The following is a 25,972-nucleotide window of genomic DNA, read 5'->3' on the forward strand; positions in this document are numbered from 1 at the left end:
GCTGCCCTCCCGTAGGGGTGGGAGGGACAAGAGACCAGAGGTCGCAGAACGTGTTGCTTGGGTTGGGATATTGAGTTTGAGGGTGTAGGAGCAGTTCCTCTGGCTGCTCCGTAGGCAAACACCATAGTCTTGTATTGGATGTGAGCCTTGACAGGTAGCCAGTGGAGTGTGCGGAGGAGCGGGGTGACATGGGAGAACTTGGGAAGGTTGAAAAGCAGGCTGCTGTGTTCTGGATAAATTGCAGGGGTTTGATGCACAAGTGGGGAGCCCAGCCAACAGTGAGTTGGCAGAAGTCCAGACTGGAGATGACAAGTACCTGGATTAGGACCTGCACCGCTTCCTGTGTGAGGTAGTGTCGTACTCTACAGATGTTGTAGAGCATGAACCTGCAGGAGCGAGTCACTGCTTTGATGTTTGCAGAGAATTACAGGGTGTTGTCCAGGGTAACGCCAAGGTTCTTTGCACTCTGGGAGGGCGACACTGGGGAGTTGTCAACTGTGATGGAGAGGTCTTTGAGCGGGCAGGCCTTCCCTGGGAGGAAGAGATGCTTGGTTTTGTGAAGGTTGAGCTTGAGGTGGTGGGCTGACACCCAAGCTGAGATACCTGCCAGGCACGCAGAGATGCATGTTGCCACCCGGGTGGGGGGGGGGGGGGGGGGGGAGTAGTTGAGTGTCATCCGCATAGCAATGATAGGAGAGACCATGTGAAGATATGACAAAGCCGAGTGACTTGGTGTATAAAAAGAAGAGAAGAGGGCATAGAACTGAGCCCTGGGGGACACCAGTAATGAGAATACGTGGTGCAGACATAGATCCTCTCCACATCACCTGGTAGGAGTGGCCTGCCAGGTAGGATGCAATCGAAGAGTGTGCAGAGCCTGAGACACCCAGCCCTGAGAGGGTGGAGAGGAGGATCTGATGGTTCATGGTTCTCGAAGGCAGTGGATAGATCTAGGAGGATGAGAACAGAAGAGAGAGAGAGTCAGATTTGGCAGTGTGGAGAGCCTCTGTGACACAGAATCGACCAGTCTCGGTTGAGTGACCCGTCTTGAAGCCTGACTGGTTAGGTTCAAGAAGATCGTGGTTAAGTTCAAGAAGATCGTTCTGAGAGAGATAATGAGAGTGTTGATCAGAGACAGCACGCTCGTGTTTTGGAAATAAAAAAAAGAAGGGATACAGGATAAAGCATGCCTATCTATATAATGAATAGGAATTGGGTGGGTTGAGATGATTAGGCTACCTAGTGGTTAGAGCGTTGGACTAGTAACCGGAAGGTTGCAGGTTCAAACCCCCCAGCTGACAAGGTACAAATCTGTAGTTCTACCCCTGAACAGGCAGTTAACCCACTGTTCCTAGGCCGTCATTGAAAATAAGAATTTGTTCTTAACTGACTTGCCTAGTTAAATAAAGGTTAAAACAATAAAAAATAGAAAAGCACTACACCTCTCTCTATAAGCTTCACTTATTCAAATGTTTTACTTGAACCCTTAATGGTTCTCAAGTAGATTACTAAGAAAAGTTCATCCATTGTTTAAAAATGGCCTTTGCAGATTACCATGTCTCATTTTCTCTTTTTCAAACAAGCATTGCAGAGCTGGCAACAATTTCAATTTCATCCCCCTGAAAAGATAGAACAAATATTACAACAAATATTATAGCTGAACTCAAATGTGCTGGTTGATAAAATACCTGTATTTGAGAAAGATGTTTGAAAGGAATTTTGTTCTTAAATTATATTGTATATTGTAATGGTAGAGTTATGTCCTTCATGGAGTTATCAGAATTGTATGGGAAGGTCTGCTCAATCCAAGAGTACAACCAATTGATTATAGCATTACCCCCAAAATTGAGGAGGCTGGCGAAGGAATAAAAATGGCATAAATAGGAAAGTATACCAGTTTCATTTGATGACCAGGATGTTGACAACTGTGCAATACAAATCGCAAAGTAGTTGGGAAGTGATTTTTGATGTACCGATTCTATGGTACAGGGTGTATGAGTTGATATATAAAACGACACAAGATTCAAGACTTCGTGCTTTTCAGCTAAAATTATTATATAGAATTCTTGCCACCAACAAAATGTTGAATATTTGGGGCATAAAATCATCGAAGCTCTGCAGAATTTGTTTTGAGAATACAGAATCAATAGACCATTTATGTTGGTATTGCCCTCAAGTAGCCTGTTTCTGGTCTCAGGTTCAGGAATGGCTGAAAATGCATAGCATTGATCTAAAATTGACCCTAGAAATGGTACTGTTAGGAGATCTGGAGAGACTGGGTCAGTCAATTACTAATATACTAGTACTCTTAGTAAAAGTATTTATCTTCAACAACTCTGTGGATTCTATTCAATTAGATTGAAATTGTACGTTAAACATCACAGCACAGTTGGAAGATATGTTCCGTAGAAATCCGAAGAGGGTGGCCAGCAGAGATAGGTGGGATGGGCTGAGGGTTTGGATGTGGGTGGAATTGGAGACAAGTGGGAGTGGAGTTGCTGTGAATGATGGTCAAAGATAAAAGTCAAAAATAAAGTCAAAATAAAACATAGTAAAAAGTAAGTTTGAATGACATTGAGGGGCAGAGTTTTTACAGCTAATGCCTGAGGCTGATGCCGTGCAGGTGTTTGTACACATGCATATACACACACTCTCATTCAAATACACGAACACACACATGTAATAGTGCCAGACATGCATTCAAACATATACAGTTGGCATCGCTGTTATGATTTTAGTTGTCCTTTATGTCCTTTGTTTATTTTTATGTTTTTGCATTGTTGATTGCTGTTTTTCTTCTGCCATTTTCTTTTCTCTCTTTGGTTAATTTTCTTGGTTGTTGGTGCATTGAGGGGTTCTTGGGGTGGGGAATGGAATTAATTTTTTATTTTATTTAGTTGTTTTCTTCTTGGGGGGGACTGTGGGAGGGGTCTCGGAAGGTTGAGGGACAGCTATTGGGGAACTGTGGGGGGATCTTGGAGAGTTTGGGTTCAAGTTTTGTGGCCTGGTGGGAGAACTGTCAATGTGCCCTTGAGCAAGGCATTAACCCTGGATGCTTCTGTGTGTCACTCTAAATGGGAGTCTGTTGGATGACTGCTGTGGTATAGTTGTTGAGCGGCTTCACTGCAAGTATATTGTATGTTTCGGATATTCAATAAAATAAAGTAAAAAAATAAATAAGGGATACAGGTCTATAGTTTCTGACGTCAGATGAGTCGAGTGTTGGTTCCTTGAAGAGGAGAGAGACATGGTCCATTTTGAAATGAGAGGGGATGCAGCCAGTGGTCAGGGATGAGTTGATGAGGGAAGTGAGAAGATCTCCAGAGATGGTTTGGAGAAGGGAGGAGGGGATGGGGTCAATCTGGCAGGTTGTTGGGCGGCCAGACCTCACTAGTCATAGGATTTTGTCTGGAGAGAGAGGGCAGAAAGAAGTCAAGGCGTACGGTAGTTCTGTGTCAGTGGGACCAGTGGACTCAATAGGCTGAGTGAATGAGAAGCAGATGTCGTCAACCTTTTTTTCAAAGTGGTTGATAAAGTCGTCCGCAGAGAGGGAGGAAGGGGGGGTGGAGGATTAAGAAGGGTTGAGAAGGTGGAAAATAGTTTCCTAGGGTTAGAGGAAGAACCTTGACATTTAGAGTGATAGAAAGTGGCTTTAGCAGCAGATACAGAGGAAGAGAAGGTAGAGAGGAGGAAGAGAAAAGATTATAGGTCCTCCGGAAGTTTAGTTTACTTCCATTTTCGCTCAGATGCCCGCAGCCTTGTTCTGTAAGTTCGCAATGAGTCACTCCGCCATGGAGCAGGAGGGGAGGGCCGAGCCGGCCTTGAGGAAAGGGGGCAGTGCGAGTCACTCATAGGATGCAGAATGGGAGGAGAGTAGGGTTGAAGAGACAGAATCCGGAGAAAGGAGGGAGAAGGATTTAGCAGAAGTGAGAGATGATAGGATAGAAGAGTAGAGAGTAGTGGGAGATAGAGAGTGAAGATTACGATGGCGCATGACCATCTGGGTAGGGGCTGAGTGGCTAGGGTTGGAGAAAGGGAGACAGAAATGGAAAGAAAGTAGTGATCAGAGACCTGGAAGGGGTTTGCAGTGACATTAGTAGGAGAACAGACTCTAGTAAAGATGAGGTCAAGTGTATTGTCTGCCTTGTGAATTGGAGGGGACTGGGAAAGGGTGAGGTCAAAAGAGGTAAGGAGGGGAATAGAGAGATCTGGAAATGTCAGGAGGTTGAAGTCTCCAAGTACGAAGAGTGGTGAGCCATCGTCAGGAAATTAGCTTATCAAGGTGTCAAGCTCATTGAGGGACTGTCTAAGGGCACCTGGTGGGCGATAGATGATAACAATGTTATGCTTGAGTAGACAAGTGACAGTATGGAATTCAAATGAGTAGATTGACAGGTAAAAGAGGAAGAAAAGACAAAATCTCCACTTAGGACAAATTAGTAGCCCTGTGCCACCACCGCGATGACCAGATGCTCTTGGTCTATGAGAGAAAACGTAGTCAGATGAAGAGAGAGCAGCTGGAGTAGCAGTGTTCTCTGGGGTGATCTGTCAGGGCAAAAAAGTCAAGGGACTGGGTAGCATAGGCTGAGATTAACTTTGTGTTCTTGACTTCAGATCGGCAGTTCCAAATACGTCCAGAGACCTGGAATTTCACATGGGTTGTGCACATAGGATACACTAAATGACACTGAACAAGTGTTGGTCCCATGTTTCATGAGGTGAAATAAAAGACCCCAGAAATGTCCCATATGCACAAAAAGCTTATTTCTCTCATAGGTTGTGCATACATTTGTTTACATCCTTGTTAGTGAGCATTTCTCATTTGCCAAGATAATCTATCCACCTGACAGGTGTGGCATATCAAGAAGCTGATTAAACAGAATGATCATTACACAGGTGCACAAAATGTGCAGTTTTGTCACACAACACAATGCCACAGATGTTTTGAGGGAGTGTGCAATTGGCATGCTGACTGCAGGAATGTTCACCAGAGCTGTTGCCAGAGAAATTAATGTCATTTTCTCTACCATAAGCCGCCTCCAATGTTGTTTTAGAGAATTTGTCAGTACATCCAACTCGGCTCACAACCGCAGACCACGTGTATGGCATTGTGTGGGGCTGAGCGGTGTGCTGATGTCAACGCTGTGAACAGAGTGCCCCATGGTGGCGGTGGGGTTATGGTATGGGCAGGCATAATCTAAGCACAACGAACACAATTGCATTTTATCGATGGCAATTTGAATGCACAAAAATACCGTGATGTGATCCTGAGCCCCATATTCTTAGTTTAGGTCCTAATGAATTGATTTCAATTGACTGATTTCCTCATATGAACTGTAACTCAGTAAAATTGTTGCATTTATATATTTTTTCAGTATTGAAGGGTTGCAGCCAAGGGCGGGGGAGTGTCTGTAAAGCCTGCAGGGAGAGGAGCAAACAGGGTATAGAGAAAACACATACAGTTGACAAAGCTACAAAAGAACCAAAGGAAATCATCAGAAAATACACTATATATACAAAAGTATTTGGACACCCTTCAAATTAGTGGATTCAACTATTTCAGCCACAAACAATGCTGACGGGTATAAAGTTGAGCACACAGCAATGCAATCTCCATAGACAAACATTGGCAGTAGAGAGGTTGTTACTGACAATGGCATTTGATATTTTCAGTGGTTTTGTTAACAAACACGCCACCATAAAGAAAATGAGAATTAAAAACTAGTTCAACCGTGATTTTGCAGTGTTCTCCACTTCAAGAATTGCATTTGGTGAAAGGTTCGGTGCATGCATACTCAGGCTGACTGACTATCGTTCAGGCAAATTATAAATAAGTGCACTCAGGCTATACGGAAGGCCAAAGTTAGTTACTTGAACGAGCAGTTCTCTCTCTGTGAGTCTAACCCCAAGAAGTTCTGGAAAACGGTTAATGACCTGGATAATAAACCCTCCTCCTCACAGCTGCCCATGCCCCTTAAAGTTGATGATGTGGTTGTTACTGACAAGAAGCACATGGCTGAGCTTTTTAATCACCACTTCATTAAGTCAGGATTCCTATTTGACTCAGCCATGCCTCCTTGCCTGTCCAACATTTCCTCATCTCCCACCCCTTCTAATGCGACTATCCCTGATGCTTCTCCCTCTTTTTCCCCTGCCCTGCTACAAAGTTTCTCCCAGGAGGCAGTCACTGAGTCCGAGGTGCTAAAGGAGATCCTTAAACTTGACCCCAAAAAGCCATCTGGGTCAGATGGTTTAGACCCTTTCTTCTTTAAGGTTGCTGCCCTTTTACCCCCTTTTTTTCTCTCCCCAATTTCGTGGTATCCAATAGTAGCTACTATCTTGTCTCATCGCTACAACTCCCGTACGGGCTCAGGAGAGACGATGGCTGAAAGTCATGCGTCCTCCGATACACAACCCAACCAAGCCGCACTGCTTCTTAACACAGCGCGCATCCAACCCAGAAGCCAGCCGCACCAATGTGTCGGAGGAAACACTGTGCACCTAGCAAGAACTTGACTGGCCTGCACAGAGCACTGACCTCAACCCGATCAAACACCGTTGGGATGAATTGGAACAGCGACTGCAAGCCAGACCTAATCGCCCAACATCAGTGCCCGACCTTACTAATGCTCTAGTGCTGAATGGAAGCAAGTCCCCACAGGAATGTTCCAACATCTAGTGGAAAGCCTCCCCAGAAGAGTGGAGGCTGTTATAGCAGCAAAGGGGGGACCAAATCCATATTAAGGCCCATGATTTTGGAATGAGATGTTCCACGAGCAGGTGTCCACATACTTTTTGTCATGTAGTGTAACTAGGTAGTAGGCAAGATAAGTGAGAGAGTGGTGTGGAGCCTTCCTCTCTTTCCTTCCTTGAATAACTTCACAGAGCAGTCTTTGTTTTTCAGACAGTCTTAGTATTTCCGATGAGACCGCCACTTACAGCTGCTGCTGAGCAACCAGGGGAGACTGAAGTACTAACACTAATTGCTAATTATCTAGCAGAGGTGAAGAGCAAAGCTCCCAGTATTAATTGATGATTGCCTAGGAGAGGAGAAACCACTCCCCCTCCAATACAGCAACTGATTACCAAAACAAGTCACAAATTGCCTTGCACCTTATTCCTGGTTGATGTTATGAGCGGTCAGCAGTTCACACACCAAGTAGGCTACTGTGAAGTCAGGCAGCACTTAAAGTAGTTGGCCCTTGCAAACAAAAAGACAGTACTAAACAACAACAGATAAAGACAAAAAATATACTTATCACTCCTGGAGATGTATCCTAGAGATATCAGGAGTCCTCTAGCTATAGAATGAAGCACCTTAGAGAGCTATTTATAACTTGTCAAAAATGTCCAGATCAACTAGGCATTGTCAGCTACATTTTGTAGCTAAGTTTTTTTAGCCCATATATTTTGTAGTAATGTTCAAGTCACTCAAATATCACATGAGTACACATTAGACATGGTAAAATGTATAGAATTGCAAGAAAATGTTTTAAAACGGCAACATCTTCTCTGCATCCCATGACAAAATGTGTAGAATGGCTGGAAATAGGCAGAGCTTTGTCTTCTCCACAACGGTGGCTAATCTTTTCCCTTTCAGGATAGATTTGATTAGTGGAGACAGACGGAGGTTATCAGGGGCCAAGCCAAGCCAGTCCAATAAGCAGGCAGGGAAGAAAGGCCTTTGTTTTATCACAAGACTATTGTCATCATAAAGGAGTTAGTGAGTCACTCTGCCAGCCACTGTTGATGTTTGTTTACCCGGCTGGCCTGATTGTGACACGTGCTCTTGGGATGTAACCACATTTTGAATTCCAAAACCGTTTTTAGCAGAGGCAGCGGAACAAATCTAACCACTTCTTCTCTGAGCGCTTAGATGAGATAGCATGTAATTAAGCATACCACAGCTACTGTTACTTTTTTCAATCTTTTTCCGGTATAAAACCTTTGGGGCCTGTTTGGTTTAGGCCAGACCTGGGTTCAAATTCTATTTGAAATCTCTTAAATATGTGGGCGTTGGCTTTAGCCTGCCTGGAGTATCAGATGGGTGGGGTATAACTTTTTGAGGCCACTCTATTGGTTCCTGTAAGACAGGCAAGCTGAATCAAGCACAACTAAGGAAACTGAAATGATTTCCAAAATATTTGAACCCAGGTCTGATGGAGACTGATCGCAAGTCTCAATTTGCATTTCTTTTTAGTCCAGGATGAGGCTTAATCTGGGTCCGGGAAATGGCCCCTATAATGTTCATGCATTACTAATGAGTTGGTGTGTGTGTGGACAGGATCTGTTGGACAGTGACTGGGCCGGCGTGCGGAGTGTTCTAGAACAGGCTGACATCCTGGTTATCAAGTACTCGGTCAACGACAAGCTGGCCTTCCAGCAAGTGCGCAACGGATACGCCCCTAGACTTCGCCCCCTCCTACACCACTGGGGCATGCCTGTTATTCTGGTTGCTGTGGGTGCCCGCCTAAACGGTGAGATAACATTGGTCTATCCTCGACCACAACACCATTTTGTCCTGTTGTGTTCTTGTGCTATATTTTGTATTGCCGTGTACCAGTGACGGTCAGTGCCGTTTCAGATGAGGGAGGATTTTTTTCATTTTTATGATCATGGCCTCATGTCTATTACAGCATATTGGATGACTGTCATTCATATTCCATTCACCCAGTTAAATGTAACAGCGATAGGTTTAGGCTACTACACTACATCAAATATTCCCTATACCCATCATGAGGTTGCTACAACCTAGCCTATGAATGAAAGTTTCAACGTAGTTGCACACAGGTTGAGAGACACATTTGAGGTGACAAACAGTGAAACATGGACAGACAGTGACATTCAATACCGCCTTGCACACTCTTGCCTTCATCTAGCTAATCTAGGGTGTAATCATTAGCCCTACAGTTGCAAACAAGAGTTTCTATTGGAGAAATTCAGGTATGTTTATCCCCGTTTTGTGCCGTTTGCTTCTGTTGAAGAAACGTTTTTCAACAGAATTGGCGGAATGAATACACCCCTGATCACACGCACACACAGTTCAGTTTCATAGAATCCACATTGTATCCATTCTTGCGTCTACATTATGCACTCTCCTCCTTTCACCTCTTTCCATCGCCTGTGGACTTCAATGCACAACACATCAGCTTTATGGGACCAGGCGAAAAAACCTTTCCAAGCAAAACCTGCTACACACAGCCTAGATCAAATAAAATGTATTTATATAGCCCTTTGTACATCAGCTGATATCTCAAAGTGCTGTACAGAAACCCAGCCAAAAACCCAAACAGCAAGCAATGCAGGTGTTGAAGTACTTTGGCTAGGAAAAACTCCCTAGAAAGGCCAAAACCTAGGAAGAAACCTAGAGAGGAACCAGGCTATGAGGGGTGGCCAGTCCTCTTCTGGCTGTGCCGGGTGGAGATTATAACAGAACATGGCCAAGATGTTCATAAATGACCAGCATGGTCAAATAATAGGTCTGGGACAGGTAGCACGTCCGGTGAACAGGTCAGGATTCCATAGCTGCAGGCAGAACAGTTGAAACTGGAGCAGCAGCACGGCCAGGTGGACTGGGGACAGCAAGGAGTCATCATGCCAGGTAGTCCTGAGGCATGGTCCTAGGGCTCAGGTCCTCCGAGAGAGAGAGAGAGAGAGAGAAAGAAAGAGAGAATTAGAGAGAGCATACTTAAATTCACACAGGACACCAGATAAGACAGGAGAAGTACTCCAGATATAACAAATTGACCCTAGACCCCTGACACAAACTACTGCAGCATAAATACTGGAGACTGAGACAGGAGGGTCAGGAGACACTGTGGCCCCTTCCGATGATACAGGGCCAAACAGGAAGGATATAACCCCATCGAACACCGAAATTTACAGTTGATTTGTCAGAGGACAAACCATTCACAGAGACAAACTGATATAATTCCGACAGATAAGATCTAAACCAGGCCAGAACTTGTCCGTGTAGACCAATTTGGGTTTCCAATCTCTCCAAAAGAATGTGGTAATCGATGGTATCAAAAGCAGCACTAAGGTATAGGAGCACGAGGACAGATGCAGCGCCTCAGTCTGATGCCATTAAAAGGTAATTTACCACCTTCACAAGTGCAGTCTCAGTGCTATGATGGTGTCTAAAACCAGACTGAAGCATTTTGTATACATTGTTTGTCTTCAGGAAGGCAGTGAGTTGCTGCGCAACAGCCTTTTCTAAAAATGTTGAGAGGAATGGAAGATTCGATATAGGCCGATAGTTTTTAAAGTTTAGGTTTTTTCAAGAGAGGCTTTATTACTGCCACTTTTAGTGAGTTTGGTACACATCCGGTGGATAGAGAGACGTTTATTATGTTCAACATAGGAGGGCCAAGCACAGGACGCAGCTCTTTCAGTAGTTTAGTTGGAATAGGGTTCAGTATGCAGCTTGAAGATTTAGAGGCCATGATTATTTTCATCATTGTGTCAAGAGATATAGTACTAAAACACTTGAGTGTCTCTCTTGATCCTAGGTCCTGGCAGAGTTGTGTAGACTCAGGACAACTGAGCTTTGAAGGAATACGCAGATTTAAAGAGGAGTCCGTAATTTGCTTTCTAATAATCATGAACTTTTCCTCAAAGAAGTTCATGAATTTATTACTGCTGAAGTGAAAGCCATCCTCATTTGGGAATGCTGCTTTTTAGTTAGCTTTGTGACAGTATCAAAAATAAATTTTGGATTGTTCTTATTTTCCTCAATTAAGTTGGAAAAATAGGATGATCGAGCAGCAGCAAGGGCTCTTCGATACTGCACGGTACTGTCTTTCCAAGCTAGTCGGAAGACTTCCAGATTGGTGTGGCACCATTTCCTTTCCAATTTTCTGGAAGCTTGCTTCAGAGCTTGGGTATTTTCTGTATACCAGGGAGCTAGTTTCTTATGAGAAATGCTTTTAATTTTTAGGGGTGCAACTGCATCTAGGGTATTGCGCAAGATTAAATTGAATTCCTCAGTTAGGTGGTTAACTGATTTTTGTCCTCTGACGTCCTTGGGTAGGCAGAGGGAGTCTGGAAGGGCATCAAGGAATCTTTGTGTTGTCTGAATTCATAGCATGACTTTTGAGGCTCTTGGTTGGGGTCTGAGCAGATTATTGGTTGCAATTGCAAACGTAATCAAATGTCCGATAGGTCCGATAGTCCAGGATTATGAGGAAAAACATTAAGATCCACAACATTTATTCCATGGGACAAAACTAGGTCCAGAGTATGACTGTGACAGTGAGTAGGTCCAGAGACATGTTGGACAAAACCCACTGAGACGATGATGGCTCTGAAAGCCTTTTGGAGTGGGTCTGTAGACTTTTCCATGTGAATATTAAAGTCACCAAAAATTTGAATATTATCTGCTATGACTACAAGGTCTGATAGGAATTCAATGAGGAACACTGTATATGGCCCAGGAGGCCTGTAAACAGTCGCTATAAAAAGGGATTGAGTAGGCCGCATAGATTTCATGACTAGAAGCTCAAAAGACGAAAACTAGATTTTTTTTTTGTAAATTGAAATTTGCTATCGTAAATGTTAGCAACACCTCCGCCTTTGCGGGATGCACAGGGGATATGGTCACTAGTGTAACCAGGAGGTGAGGCCTCATTTAACACAGTAAATTAATCAGGCTTAAGCCATGTTTCAGTCAGGCCAATCACATCAAGATTATGATCAGTGATTAGTTCATTGTCTATAATTGCCTTTGAAGTAAGGGATCTAACATTAAGTAGCCCTATTTTGAGATGTGAGGTATCACGATCTCTTTCAATAATGACAGGAATGGAGGAGGTCTTTATCCTAGTGAGATTGCTAAGGAGAACACCGCCATGTTTAGTTTTGCCCAACCCAGGTCGAGGCACAGACACGGTCTCAATGGGGATAGCTGAGCTGACTACACTGACTGTGCTAGTGGCAGACTCCACTAAGCTGGCAGGCTGGCTAACAGCCTGCTGCCTGGCCTGCACCCTATTTCATTGTGGAGCTAGAGGAGTTAGAGCCCTGTCTATGTTGGTAGATAAGATGAGAGCACCCCTCCAGCTAGGATGGAGTCCATCACTCCTGTGGGTGAGTCCCAGAAAGAGGGCCAATTATCTACAAATTCTATCTTTTGGGAGGGGCAGACAACAGTTTTCAACCAGCGATTGAGTTGTGAGACTCTGCTGTAGAGCTCATCACTCCCCCTAACTGGGAGGGGTCCAGAGACAATTACTCGATGCCGACACATCTTTCTAGCTGATTTACACGCTGAAGCTATGTTGCACTTGGTGACCTCTGACTGTTTCATCCTAACATCGTTGGTGCCGACGTGGATAAAAATATCTCTATACTCGACAGTTTTAGCTTTAGCCAGCACCATCTTCAGATTAGCCTTAACGTCGGTAGCCCTGCCGCCTGGTAAACAGTGTATGATTGCTGGATGATTTGTTTTAAGTCTAATACTGCGGGTAATGGAGTCGCCAATGACTAGGGTTTTCAATTTGTCAGAGCTAATGGTGGGAAGCTTCGGCGTCTCAGACCCCGTAACGGGAGGAGTAGAGACAAGAGAAGGCTCGGCCTCAGACTCCGACTTGCTGCTTAATGGGGAAAACCGGTTGAAAGTTTCTGTCGGCCGAATGAGCGACACCAGTTGAGCATTCCTACAGCATTTCTCTCCAGAAACCATGAGAAAGTTGTCCGGCTGCGGGGACCGTGCGATGGGAGTTATACTAACGTTACTATCTGTACTTACTGGTGGCACAGACGCTGTTTCATCCTTTCCTACACTGAAATGACCCTTGCCTAACGATTGCGTCTGAAGCTGGGCTTGCAACACAGCTATCTTCGCCGTAAGGCGATCATTCTCCTGTATATTATGAGTACAGCGACTGCAATTAGAAGGCATCATGTTAATGTTACTACTTAGCTTCGGCTGTTGGAGGTCCTGACGAACCACATCCAGATAAAGCGTCCGGAGTGAAAAAGTTGAATGAAAAAAAGTTGAGTGAGGGAAAAACCCAAAATATAAACGGTAATTAAAAAGTAAAAAACGTAAAGTTGTCAGGTAGCAAAGTAAGGTTGGCAACAAAACGCACAGCAACACGTAAACAAGTCTGCAAGTTGTCGTTGTCACCATATTAGCTAAAGTAACGTCATAGTCAGCTAGGCTAATAGAACTAACGCGTTCGTGAACTCACTACAATCATGCAGTAACGTTACAGTGTACAGTCAGCAAGCAGTTACACCGGTAGGCCCTGGTGGCAATAAATTCGTTAAACCAAAAGCTTACCTTGACTTGGAACAGTTCCAGTGTTGTGTTGGATAGTCATAGCCAGCTAGCTAACATAGCATCCATCTGTTTGAGCAGGGTGTTTTTGTAGGCTAAACTAGCTAGCTGCATTAGAGGAGTTAGAGCCCTGTCTATGTTGGTAGATAAGATGAGAGCACCCCTCCAGCTAGGATGGAGTCCGTCACTCCTCAGCAGGCCAGGTTTGGTCCTGTTTGTGGGTGAGTCTCAGAAAGAGGGTCAATTATCTACAAATTCTATCTTTTGGGAGTGAAACTGAAAAAAAATGACACACACTCTCTCTCTTGCTTCTCCTTCATTTAGGAATAAATTCATGTTAAAAACTGCACAACTATTTTCTTTCTCTCCCCTTGAGTCAACTACTCACCACATTTAATGCACTGCAGTGCTAGTTGGCTGTAGTTTATGCTTTCAGTACTAGATTAATTCCCTGATCCTTTGATTGGGTGGACAACATGTCAGTTCATGCTGCAAGAGCTCTGATAGGTTGGAGGACGTCCTCCGGAAGTTATCATAATTACAGTGTAAGTCCATGGCAGGGTGTGAGAACCGTGAGCCTCCTAGGTTTTGTATTGAAGTCAATGTACTCAGAGGGGGACAGAAGCTATCTGTCCTCCGGCTACACCATGGCGCTACCCTGTAGAGGGCTGTTGAGGCTACTGCAGACCTTATTTGGAAAATAGTGTGTTTTAATCCATTATTTGGTGACGTGATTATATTTAGTATTATCTATAAAGTTTTTAAATGTTTTAAATTGTTTATTTTTATTAAATTCACTGAGGAGGATGGTCCTCCCCTTCCTCATCTGAGGATCCTCCACTGCCATGTACTTACCACATGCCAGGTTGCCATTGTCTTTATTAACCTGCCTGGTTAAATAAAGATTACATTTTGTATAATGTGTCAAGTGGGGAAGTTTTGTTCAGCAGTCTTTACAATCCATTGCAGTCAATGATTCCCTTACAGCACTTTTAGAAACACGACATTGACTGGATATGAGGCCTCTCACACCAGTCATAATAGGTTATTGCTTCCAACCATGTTAATGCCATCTGACATAACTCTGTTACGATGCAATAAACTGAAACTAAACTCATATCATCCAAAAATATAATCTATAGCATTTTGTGTCTTTTGAAAATATGGCTACATTACATACTGTAGGAGCAGAGGAAATGGCTGAAGGAGTGGATTTGTCTTTTCAGTTAAGAGGATGATTCTCATTTTATGATTAAATCTCAAACAGGCCCCAGGCTTTTGCATCTAAGTAATGTGTCTTCGTGGTTTAAACAACAAACAAACCAAGCATAATCTGGTACAAGAAAGAAGTAGGCAAAGACCAAACCCTCACACACACACCCACACACACATTGAGTGGTACAGTGACACCTGGTATTACCCAGGTCAGTGGTGTTAAACTAGCAACGTCCAAACCCTCACACACACACCCACACACACATTGAGTGGTACAGTGACACCTGGTATTACCCAGGTCAGTGGTGTTAAACTAGCAAAGTCCAAACCCTCACACACACACCCACACACACATTGAGTGGTACAGTGACACCTGGTATTACCCAGGTCAGTGGTGTTAAACTAGCAAAGTCCAAACCCTCACACACACACCCACACACACATTGAGTGGCACAGTGACACCTGGTATTACCCAGGTCAGTGGTGTTAAACTAGCAAAGTATTAACCATCATGCCCACTGTAATGTCTATGCTTCTGTGCCCCCATCTTTTTTATTTCAGTGGTGTAAACGAATACACCACATTCATGATGGGTTATTTTTAGCTTGGTGAGATGCTTTAAGATCTTGCCAGAGCTTCATTGCAAGATGATAATAGTATTTGATAACTCTTTGGTGGTGAGAGAGGGGTCTTGTGGGATGGTGGTGGATCTGACACCCTGTTTTTGTATTGTCTTGTCGCTGCTTTATTGTCTGTGCTAAAGCTATCCCCAAATGAATGTGGCGGATGACAGCTGTGTGCAGTTGTTTCCTGTTGCCTTGGTTAGGTGACTTAGGGCAAAATCATTGCAGCACACACATACACACACGCACACACGCACGCACACACACACACACAAACGCACAACAGACAGTGTCTACCTTTCACTCTATGCCTGCAGTTTTATTAGCAGAGTGATTTATTCCTTGCATTTGGCAGTGAGCAGACCACCCCAATATGTCTCGCTCTATGGCTCCTTCACCACGTCTTTTTACTTCTCCCTACATTTCCCTCTTAAATGTAATCCAGAGTCCACAGACGCAGAGATGCGATAATCCGACTTCCCATTGAGTCCACCATCCGCAAGGGACTCAAAAGCCCAAAACGCACACCTCCCCAAAAATCCCAACCAACGCGGCTCTGCGTACGTGTCCTCTATTAATTTGAAAAGGGTGACTGTTGAGGAAATTGCTACACCCCACTGAGAATTTGAAAAGTATGAACGGTCCAATATTCTAGAACACTGCTGTGCTTACAAGTACACATTTAGGATGCTGATAGATGTGTAATTATTTTCTTTATATTCTCGCTCTCTGACTTTGTCTCTCTGCATGTAGGCTGAATTATGCATATGCAGGGTATGCCTATGCATGCATTGTAAATCCATCTGAATGTCAGTATGTGCTTATATCTATGATGGATAAAATATAATCGTGAGATTTTCTGCTGGAAGTTTTGTGGGTGGTACTGTGTTTTTGAGCACTGAGTGTGTGTACAACACAGGAAGTTGGTGGCACCTTAATTGGGGAGGACGGGCTTGTAATGGCTGGAGTGGAATTTGTGAAATGGTATCAAATGTCATCTAACACATAGTTTCCATGTGTTTGATGTCATTCCATTCACTTTGTTCCGGCCATTATTATGAGCTGTTCCCCCCTCCGCAGCCTCATGTGGTGGACATTTAGAGGAGGTACATTTCATCCTGTCTCACTCACCTCTCCTGTCCTCTCACCGTCTAGATGAGGGGCCCCCCTGCACATGCCCCCTATGTGCATCAGACTGGAGCAGCTGTGTCCCACACAGCGAGGGCCTGCAGCTCTCTAGGGACCTGGGGGCCACTTATCTGGAGCTACCCTCCCTCAACCATGTCTTTGTGAGCCGCTACTTTGGCAGCGTGGTGAGTGTCGGCATCTGCCAGTTATGAAATGATCATTGTTTGATGGTGTGATTTATGACGGGTGTGTGATCAATGTTATCATTCATCATTGATGATGTAGAGCAGGGATGCAATGCCAGGCCTCACGGGCCTGATTGGTGTCAAACCTTCGCCCCAGCCCCAGCTAAATCCATTAATCAACTAATCATATGATCTTCAGTATAGAATGCAATTAGCTGTGTTTGCTAGGGGTCGGGAAACAGTGTCACACCACTCCGGCCCCCGAGGACTGAATTTGCTCATCCCTGATGTAGATGGCAGAGTATTATGTTATTGGCCATAGTGGAGATAAGAATGGGACTGGATGCAGTGTGATTATAAAATTAATAGTGTCACAATTTTATTTTGGTGTGTATGTTTATGCTAACTAGGGTGTGTTTGTATATGTATTCAGCTGGAGTACTTCATGATTCAATGTTTGAAGCAGAAGGCCAACGACCGTCCAGAAAAGAGGCGTGGCAACAAGCTGAATGAGCCCCGCCCCCCTCATCTGGAACAACCAGGTGAGAGAGAGACTAATACTAGAATAGGGCACCTTTAAATCAGTTCTATGCATATATTATATCAACTTTACTTGTTATGTTCCTCAGGGTATAATTCTCAACCCTTTCTATTATATCAACTTTACTTGTGGTGTTCCTCAGGGTATAATTCTCAACCCGTTCTTGTTCTCCCTGCACATGCTACTGTTGTTATAAACATGCTACTAGATGTTTTGAATTATACATGTATTTTTTCTTCTGATATTCACCCGACTGTATGTGACTACATTGTAACCAATCACTTACACAGTTGGGTGTTTTAACCAAATGTATAGTAGACACAGAATAGTCAAATTACAACATTTCTACAGCTGGACCAATCTAATAGATACCTTCCTTTTGGGGGATTTATTTTGCATAGATTCAAGGTCTGTGAGATCTGAGATGAGAATATCAGGACTATTTTAGCTCATGAGATTAATTATGAATTATGAAAAGAGAGTAATTGCGCATATCCAAACATGCCAGAGGAGCTGAATAAATAATTGGGGAGTTTCCTGCCCAAATGGGATCTTCGACTGAAGGTTAGTGAAAATACATCATTATACAGGTGACCTGACGAAGATCATATCATGTTGGTTGAAACTTTGTTGCTGTATCTTAAGCTTCAGTAGATGATCACATTTTGGTTGTAGCAAACTGAGTGTACATTTGCTTCCTTTTCTCAATATAGAACACAAATTTTCACTGCTTTATCAAAGTTTAGAATGATCTGTTAGTCAGCCCCTCACCCTATAGTGTTCATTCTTTGTTTGTTTATTCCTGTGAATGTGTAGTACACATACTACACCAATACACCAATAATGACACATATCTGTGTTCATGTACAGAGCACACGGCTAAGCTACAGTAAACATACTAAATATAGCAGCCATGCCATTTAGCCACTATGTCTGATGAACTTTGACTTGGTGATTGACAGCGAAGGGCAGCACTGCCAAAGTAGGTGGGTGGATGGGTTGGCTTGCCTGGGGCCCGTCCAACTCTACTTAACTCTCTCTCGCTCTGTCGTGCAACATCCATTAAATATGAAGTGCATTGATTCCTGGAGAAGCTTTCCTGTAAACCAGGCCAAAACTGAGTGGCAATAAAAAAGTGATGAGGTGCACAAGGGTGCACAGGGGTGCACAGGGGTGCAGCGTGGATTAAGCATAAATAGTATTATAAGGACATTGATTTACCTTAACACTGTCTCTGTTTACCTTCCACCTAATACTCTGCTTTTCCCTCATCCCCTCGCCCAACTCTCTAATCTCTCTCTTTCTCTCCCTCTCTCCATCCATCCATCCAGCACGTCTTCCCCCCATCCGAGTGGAGGAGTCCAGCTTCTCTCAGGACCTACAGTGGCTGTTGGAGCGCGGTGTCCAGTTTGCCGATGTAGCCTTCTACGCTGGGGACTCTGGGAAGGAGCTGGGCTGGGGGCATGCCGCCGTCCTCTGTGCTGTCAGCCCCTACTTCAGACAGCTGTTGCTGGGGCCCAAGGCCAGGGAGAGGCCCATCTCGCGTTGCGCTTGCCGGGGGGACGGCCGGGGAGACGGGGGACCCCCATCACTGCTCTCTACCTGGGATGGGGGTCTGGGCAAAGAGGACGGGTTGCGGCCTGATGGGCATCTGGCTGGACGGCTATCACGCCTGGTGGTAAAGGACCCTCTGCTGTGCCTGTGCCTGTGGGAGACACTCATGTTCCTCTACCGAGGTAAACTACTGGTTCAAGTGCTGTTAGCTATAAGCACGTGGAGCAGAGATAGAGAGCGAGACTGTAGCTAAGTGAGATAATGTTGTCTTCTTTTATAATGGATAATTTACCATCACTGTATGAAATCTACTGCTACGACTATCTGCAGTCTCCATTCTGTGTGTTTCTAATCTAATTGTATTTGTCACGTGCCGAATACAACAAGTGTATACTTTCCCAACAATGCAGTTAGAAATAAAATGATCAAATAGATAAAAAGAAAATAACAAAATACACAATAAAATAACAATAACGAGGCTATATACAGGCTGTATACAAGGAGCACTGGTACCGAGTCAGTGTACTGGGGTACAAGGTAGTTGGGTGAATGATTGAGGTAGTATGTACATTTAGGTTAGATTAGGTGATAGTACTTTAATCAATGTACATGTACACTATATATACAAAAGTACGTGGACACCTCTTCAAATGAGTGGATTTGGCTATTTCAGCCACATCTGTTGCTGACAGGTGTATAAACTTGAGCACACAGCCATGCAATCTCCATAGACAAACATGGTTAGTAGAATGGCCTTACTGAAGAGCTCAGTGACTTTCAACATAGTACCGTCATAGGATGCCATCTTTCCGACTGGTCAGTTTGTAAAATTTATGCCCTGTTAGAGCTGCCCCAGTCAACTGTAAGTGCTGTTATTGTGAAGTGGAAAAGTCTAAGAGCAACAACGGCTCAGCCACAAAGTGATAGGCCGCACAAGCTCACAGGATGGGACCGCTGAGTGCTGGAGCACGTAGCGTGTAAAAATTGTCTGTCCTCAGTTGCATCACTCACTACCGAGTTCCAAACTTCCTCTGGCAGCAACGTCAGCACAAGACCTGTTCGATGGGTTTCCATGGCCGCGCAGCCGCACACAAGCCTAAGATCACCATGTGCAACGCCAGGCATCTGCTGGAGTGGTGTAAATTTAGCCGCCATTGGACTCGTTCTTTGAAGTAATGCATCACGCTTCACCATCGTATCATCGTACTAATCTGGGTTTGGCAGGATGCCAGGAGAACTCTACCTGCCTGGATGTCAACTGTAAAGTTTGGTAGAGGAGGAATGATGGTATGGGGCTGTTTTTGATGGTTCAGGCTAGGCCCCTTAGTTTTAGTGAAGGAAAATCTTAACGCTACAGCATACAATGATATTCTAGACGATTCTGTGCTTCCAACTTTGTGGCAACAGTTTGGGGAAGGCCCTTTCCTGTTTCAGCATGTCAATGCCCTCGTGCACAAAGCAAGGTCTTGACCTTGACCCCATCGAAACCTTTGGGATGAATTGGAACGCAGACTGTGAGCCAGGTCTAGTCGCCCAACCTCACTAATGTCCTTGTGGCTAAATGGAAGCAAGTCCCCGCAGCAATATCTTGTGGAAAGCCTTCCCAGAAGAGAAGAGGCTGTTATAGCAGCAAAGGGAGGATCAACTCCATACTAATGCCGATGATTTTGTCATGAGACGAGCAGCTGTCCACATACTTTTGATCCTGTAGATAGGAGTGAAAAACTGAAAGTCTGAGTAGCCATTTAATTAACTGCTCAGCAGTTTGATGGCTTGGGGTTGAAGCTGTTCAGGAGCCTTTTGATCCCAGACTTTGCGTTTCGGTACCGCTTGCCGTGTGGTGGCAGAGAGAACAGGCTTTGACTTGGGTGGCTAGAATCTTTGAAAAATGTTAAGCCCTTCCTCTGACACTGCCTGGTATAGAGGTCCTGGGTGACAGGGAGCTCGGCCCCAGTGATGTACTGGAACGTACATACTACCTTCTGTAGTACCTTGCGGTCCGATGCTGAGAAGTTGCCACACCAAGTGGTGATACACCCAGTCAAGATGCTCTCAATGTTGCAGCTGTAGAACTGAGGGCTCATGCCAAATCTTTTCAGCCTCCTTAGGGGGAAGAGGTGTTGCCGTGCCCTCTTCACGACTGTGTTGGTGTGTTTGGATCATGACAGGTCCTTAGTGATGTGGACACCGAGGAACTTGAAGCTCTCAACCGTCTCAACTTAATCTCTGTCGATGTGAATGAGGGCTTGCTCAGCCCTCCGTTTCCTGTAGTCCACGATCAGCTTCTTTGTCGTGCTGACATTGAGGGAGAAGTTGTGTGTATTTGTGTGTGTGTGTTGGCTGTGGCTTTTCTCATTCATTATGGAAACTGATTACTGTAGTGCTCAAGTTGGCAAGCTGGGACCTGGCTGATTCATGCCTTTACATACATGTGAGGAAGAGTGACTGTCTGAGCATACGGTGTGTGTCTGCAGCTAAATATATTTGTCTAAATGGCATCTCTGTGAATTGCTTGTGTGTGCGCTCACATGCACACCTGTGTGTGAGAGAAAGTGGGGATATTTGAGAAACAGAATGGAATTGAATAACTACCCGCAAAACATCAGTCTCAACGTCAACAGTGAAGAGGCGACACCGGGATGCTGGCCTTCTAGGCAGAGTTGCAAAGAAAAAGCCATATCTCAGACTGGACAATAAAAATAAAAGATTAAGATGGGTAAAAGAACACAGACACTGGAACTCTGCATCCTGGAGTCGCCTCTTCACTGTTGACGTTGAGACTGGACAGAGGAACTCTGCTTAGAAGGCCAGCATCCCGGAGTCGCCTCTTCACTGTTGAAGTTGAGACTGGTGTTTTGCGGGTACTATTTAATGAAGCTGTCAGTTGAGAACTTGTGAGGCGTCTTTTTCTCAAACTAGACACTAATGTACTTGTCCTCTTGCTCAGTTGTGCACCGGGGCCTCCCACTCCTCTTTCTATTCTGGTTAGGGCCAGTTTGTGCTGTTCTGTGAAGGGAGTAGTACAGTGTTGTACGAGATCTTCAGTTTCTTGGCAATTTCTTGCATGGAATAGCCTTAATTTCTCAGAACAAGAATAGACTGATGAGTTTCGGAAGAGAGTTCTTTGTTTCTGGCCATTTTGAGCCTATAATCGAACCCACAAATGCTGATGCTCCAGATAATAAACTAGTCTAAAGAAGGCCAGTTTTATTTCTTCTTTAATCAAAACAACAATTTTCAGCTAACATATGCTAACATAATTGCAAAATAGTTTTCTAATGATCAATTAGCCTTTTAAAATGGTAAACTTGGATTAGCTAACACAACTTTCCATTGAAACACAGGAGGGATTGTTGCTGATAATGGGCCTCTACGCTTATGTAGGTATTCCACGAAAATCTGCCGTTTCCAGCTACAATAGTCATTTACAACATTAACAATGTCTACTATATTTCTGTATACTATATTTCTGATCAATTTGATGTTATTTTAATGGACAAAAAATGTGCTTTTCTTTAAAAAACAAGGACATTTTCTAAGTGACCCCAAACTTGTGTGTGTGTATATATATATATATATATATATATATATATATATATATATATATTTATATATTTATATATTTATATATATATATATATATATATATATATATATATATATATATATATATATTTATATTTATGTTTATATATGTCTGTCTGTTTCTGTGGTATATATGAGTGTTTGTGTGCCTGTGGTTCTGGTTCTGGTGTGATCCAGGGGCGTGGGAGTGGGAGCACCTCCAGGAGGCCATGGGGGAGAAGCTTAACAACTCTCTGGCCGTGGCTCAACTCATGGACCGCATCCGCTCCTTCCTGGGCAGAGACAAGGTGACCCAGAAGCTTGAACAGATACAAATGCATGCACGCACCCTAACCCCGATATAACACAATATGTGGCTCTGGTCAAAAGCAGTGCACTAAATGATTCATTTGGGATAGGTTAAACTCTCAGATTGAGCCAAAGGAATGTGATGTGGGACTTAACATCAGGAGACGTGACATGCAGGGTAATAATTAGATCTGGTGATGAGGGTTGAGTTAATTCTTTTTCAATTCCATCAAAAACGAAGTGTCACTTTTGCACTAGTTCTTATCAAGGAGCATTTCATATGTTTGGTTTCAAACCATCAGTGGAATTGACTAAGCAGCTGAAAATCAATGATCCATGCGATGTTATAACAAAATGCAACATAATGAAGCCATGCGTTTGATATGCAGACTACTCTGGAAGCGAGCCTGCCTGCCAGTCTGTTTCAGCATTAGCCAGCTCCATTGAGGCGGTCTTGGCAGTGAGGCCAGGGACAGTCGAGTTACCTGCTGCTGAGGCAGGCTGTTAGACAGGCTATTTTGATGCCACTGGTGAGCTGGATGTGGAAGCTCTGAATGAAATGGCACTTATGCTTGTAAACACCAACAGTGGCGGAATTCTCAGACTTAACCCACGCTGTGTGTGTGTGTGTGTCGGTTTGTGTTTGTGCACACATGTTCCTGTGTATGTTTGTAGGGTCCCCGGGACACGCCCAACGCCCGAGCCGCCCAGCTTGGTCCTCAGTCTCTGGTCAACCTCTTCAATTCTCCTCTCTACTCTGATGTCATTTTTATGGTGCAAGGCAAGTTCACACACCCCAGACAATTACATGTAGTGCCAGGTCACCTTTTTTTATTAAACATGATTAGCTGATTCCTTCATTGGGGCTCTCAGGGAGTCAGTCCATTTCATTATTGCACCGAATAGAGAAAATGCCGTCAACATAATTCAGGGTGCTTCGTATGACATGCACTTGCTATACAATAACCACAGTGCTAGAAGGTCCTTTAGAAATATATGTACAAATCATGTATTTTTGTGCAATTATTGTATCTTTTTGGGGGTATAAACACTCAGTAATGTTAAAAATCTCCTGATATTATGTTCCAGATGTGTGTGCACATTTTTAATGCCTTTGATGCAGCAACTGTACATTTTTCTTTTTAACAATGAGAAACTATTGCATGGTGACGCCAAGCTCCAAGTGTGTTAGCAATCATCTACAATAACCCATATAATGAAATGCATTTTCTTTCTGCTCCTGACACTTCAAAATGTCCACTTTGCTTCACCTGTGCTGCATCCAACTATAGAGAGCACTTTCATGAGTGTAACAATGCCTGTCATTAGATGGAAAATACTTCAAGACAACCATTATGTCATGCTTTATAGCGGTCATAAGGTCTGGGTTAATTAAAATGACCCATTCCTGAAAGGCATCAATTCATAACTATGACAGTTTTAGATTAAATTCACCTTCCACCTAGACTGTGTATGAGAAGATCATTCAGTAGATATGATTGGCTGATGTGAAGCTGTAATGTGGAAGCTTGTCAGAAAAGTACAAGAAACCAACAATAGCTGTAGCTATTATCCTCAGCGGTATCGTGAAAACCTTCCCTCTTACAACTGGGGTATGTCAGGGAAACGATTAGCAACATGTTACCGAAAACCGCCATTCAACCTCTGTCCTCCAGCAACTTCTCCCCGAGGTCTTGCTGTGAAGGAGACTGTATAAAGGATAATGGATTCTAATTCTCAGTAAGTTTGTCAAAATAAGTATTCAATTTAAAAACAGACTGTGTTTCAGGGAGTGTGTTACCGGCTCACCGGGCGGTCCTGGTGGCCCGCTGTGATGTCATGGCGGCTATGTTCAGCGGGAAGTATGCGGAGGCACGGAGTCGGGTGGTGCCCATCCACGGAGTCTCCTCTGACACCTTCCTCTCCTTCCTGGAGTACCTTTACACTGACACCTGCTGTCCTGGTGGGTCCACTGCAGTGCAGGAACAAAAACAGGCTCATTATAGACCGGGGCCCACCCACTTTAGACTGCTGTGTATGAAAACGCTACTACCGGTAGCTGTCAAATTCTTTCTTCCTCCGCCCTTGTTTCCTCAATTTCTCGCCTCACTTCCAATTTCATTGGAAGAGGAGGTCCGGGGGAGGGACTGTGGATCCTCTCCACCAATGTGCTATGAGGGGAGTGTGAGTAATTGAGGAAACAAGGACGGATGAAGCAAGAATTTGAGGGCTAGAAACGTTTTCGTACACAGCCCAGGGGTGGCTTTACCCTCCTCCTGGACAGCTACGGAGTATGCAGGCTTTTGCTGCAGCCTTGCTCTTACTCAGTGTTTCAAGCTTGATGAGTTGGTTATTTGAATCAGCTGTGTAGTATTAGGGCAAAACAATTAGACGTGCACCCAGGAGGGGACGCAGGACCAAGTTTGGGAAACCCTGTCTAACCAACACTTGGATTCAGAAAATGAAGGTCATTATAATGAGCAGTTGATTCTCTAGAAGCAGGTGTGAATCAGCAGGGCAGGAGCAAAAGCTTACAAACTTAAGATAAAGATGTATTTCTATCTGCAACCTGTCAGTGAACATGCCCCAGGTCCTCAGTGCTACTCAGTACAGGCTGGAAAAATTAATGGCGGTGGATTTACACTCTCAGATGGAACTAACAGTATCTCATAAGCCCCAGAGGGATTTGACTGACAGCTCCCCCAAAATGATTGACAGGCTGGGGGAAGATCAAGAGCAATTGGAGTGGACACCGTGACACTACGATATGATGGATAGTAATGTAGGCCAATTTGTTTGAAGGGGGAGGGATTTTGTGTGTTTGTGATGTTATCTTGGGGTTGATATGTTTCCCAGTTGGTTAATGTGATATGACAGTACAGCGGCGTGTGTGTGTTATAAATCACAAGTGTGCATTTCAACCACAATTTACAATCAAATTTGTGCATGAGTATGAACATTTTCTAAACGAGGTTCCAGTATGTTTGACTGTGTGTGTGTGTGTGTGTGTGTCCAGCCAGTGTATTGCAGGCCATGGCCGTGCTGGTCTGTGCAGAGATGTACCAGGTGAAGCGTCTGCAGCACCTGTGTGAGGTGTGTGTATGCGCCTACCTCCAGAGCATGCCTAGCCGAGAGCTGGCATCAACCGGCATCAGTGTGATCCGCCTTCTCCGCAGAGCTAAGGTTCGTGCGTGTGTGTGTGAGAGATATACAGTTGAAGTCGGAAGTTTACGTATACCTTAGCCAAATACATTTAAACTCAGTTTCACAATTCCTGACATTTAATCCTAGTAAAAATCCCGTTTTAGGTCAGTTAGGATCACCACTTTATTTTAAGAAAGTGAAATGTCAGAAAAATAGTAGAGTGATTTATTTCAGCTTTTATTTCTTTCATCACATTCCCAGAGGGTCAGAAGTTTACATACACTCAATTAGTATTTGGTACCATTGCCTTCAAATAGTTTAACTTGGGTCAAATGTTTCAGGTAGCCTTCCACAAGCTTCCCACAATAAGTTGGGTGAATTTTGGCCCATTCCTTCTGACAGAGCTGGTGTAACTGAGTCAGGT

General features: G+C 44.0%; 1 protein-coding gene across 2 annotated transcripts in view; it reads left to right on the forward strand.

The window, feature by feature from the left end:
- Nucleotides 1–25,972, forward strand: part of rhobtb3 (Rho related BTB domain containing 3) — a 33,792-nt gene that overhangs the window by 2,101 nt on the left and 5,719 nt on the right. For both annotated transcript variants that reach the window (XM_031825557.1, XM_020483854.2), the window contains 8 exons: nt 8,285–8,477; nt 16,279–16,436; nt 16,870–16,978; nt 18,309–18,713; nt 22,294–22,403; nt 23,080–23,185; nt 24,194–24,367; nt 25,421–25,587. In XM_031825557.1, coding sequence (XP_031681417.1) covers nt 8,285–8,477; nt 16,279–16,436; nt 16,870–16,978; nt 18,309–18,713; nt 22,294–22,403; nt 23,080–23,185; nt 24,194–24,367; nt 25,421–25,587 — 1,422 coding nt within the window. The remainder of the gene's footprint in view (nt 1–8,284; nt 8,478–16,278; nt 16,437–16,869; nt 16,979–18,308; nt 18,714–22,293; nt 22,404–23,079; nt 23,186–24,193; nt 24,368–25,420; nt 25,588–25,972) is intronic.

The sequence above is a fragment of the Oncorhynchus kisutch genome, linkage group LG5, assembly GCF_002021735.2.
Source record: "Oncorhynchus kisutch isolate 150728-3 linkage group LG5, Okis_V2, whole genome shotgun sequence".
Taxonomy (NCBI): Eukaryota; Metazoa; Chordata; class Actinopteri; order Salmoniformes; family Salmonidae; genus Oncorhynchus; species Oncorhynchus kisutch.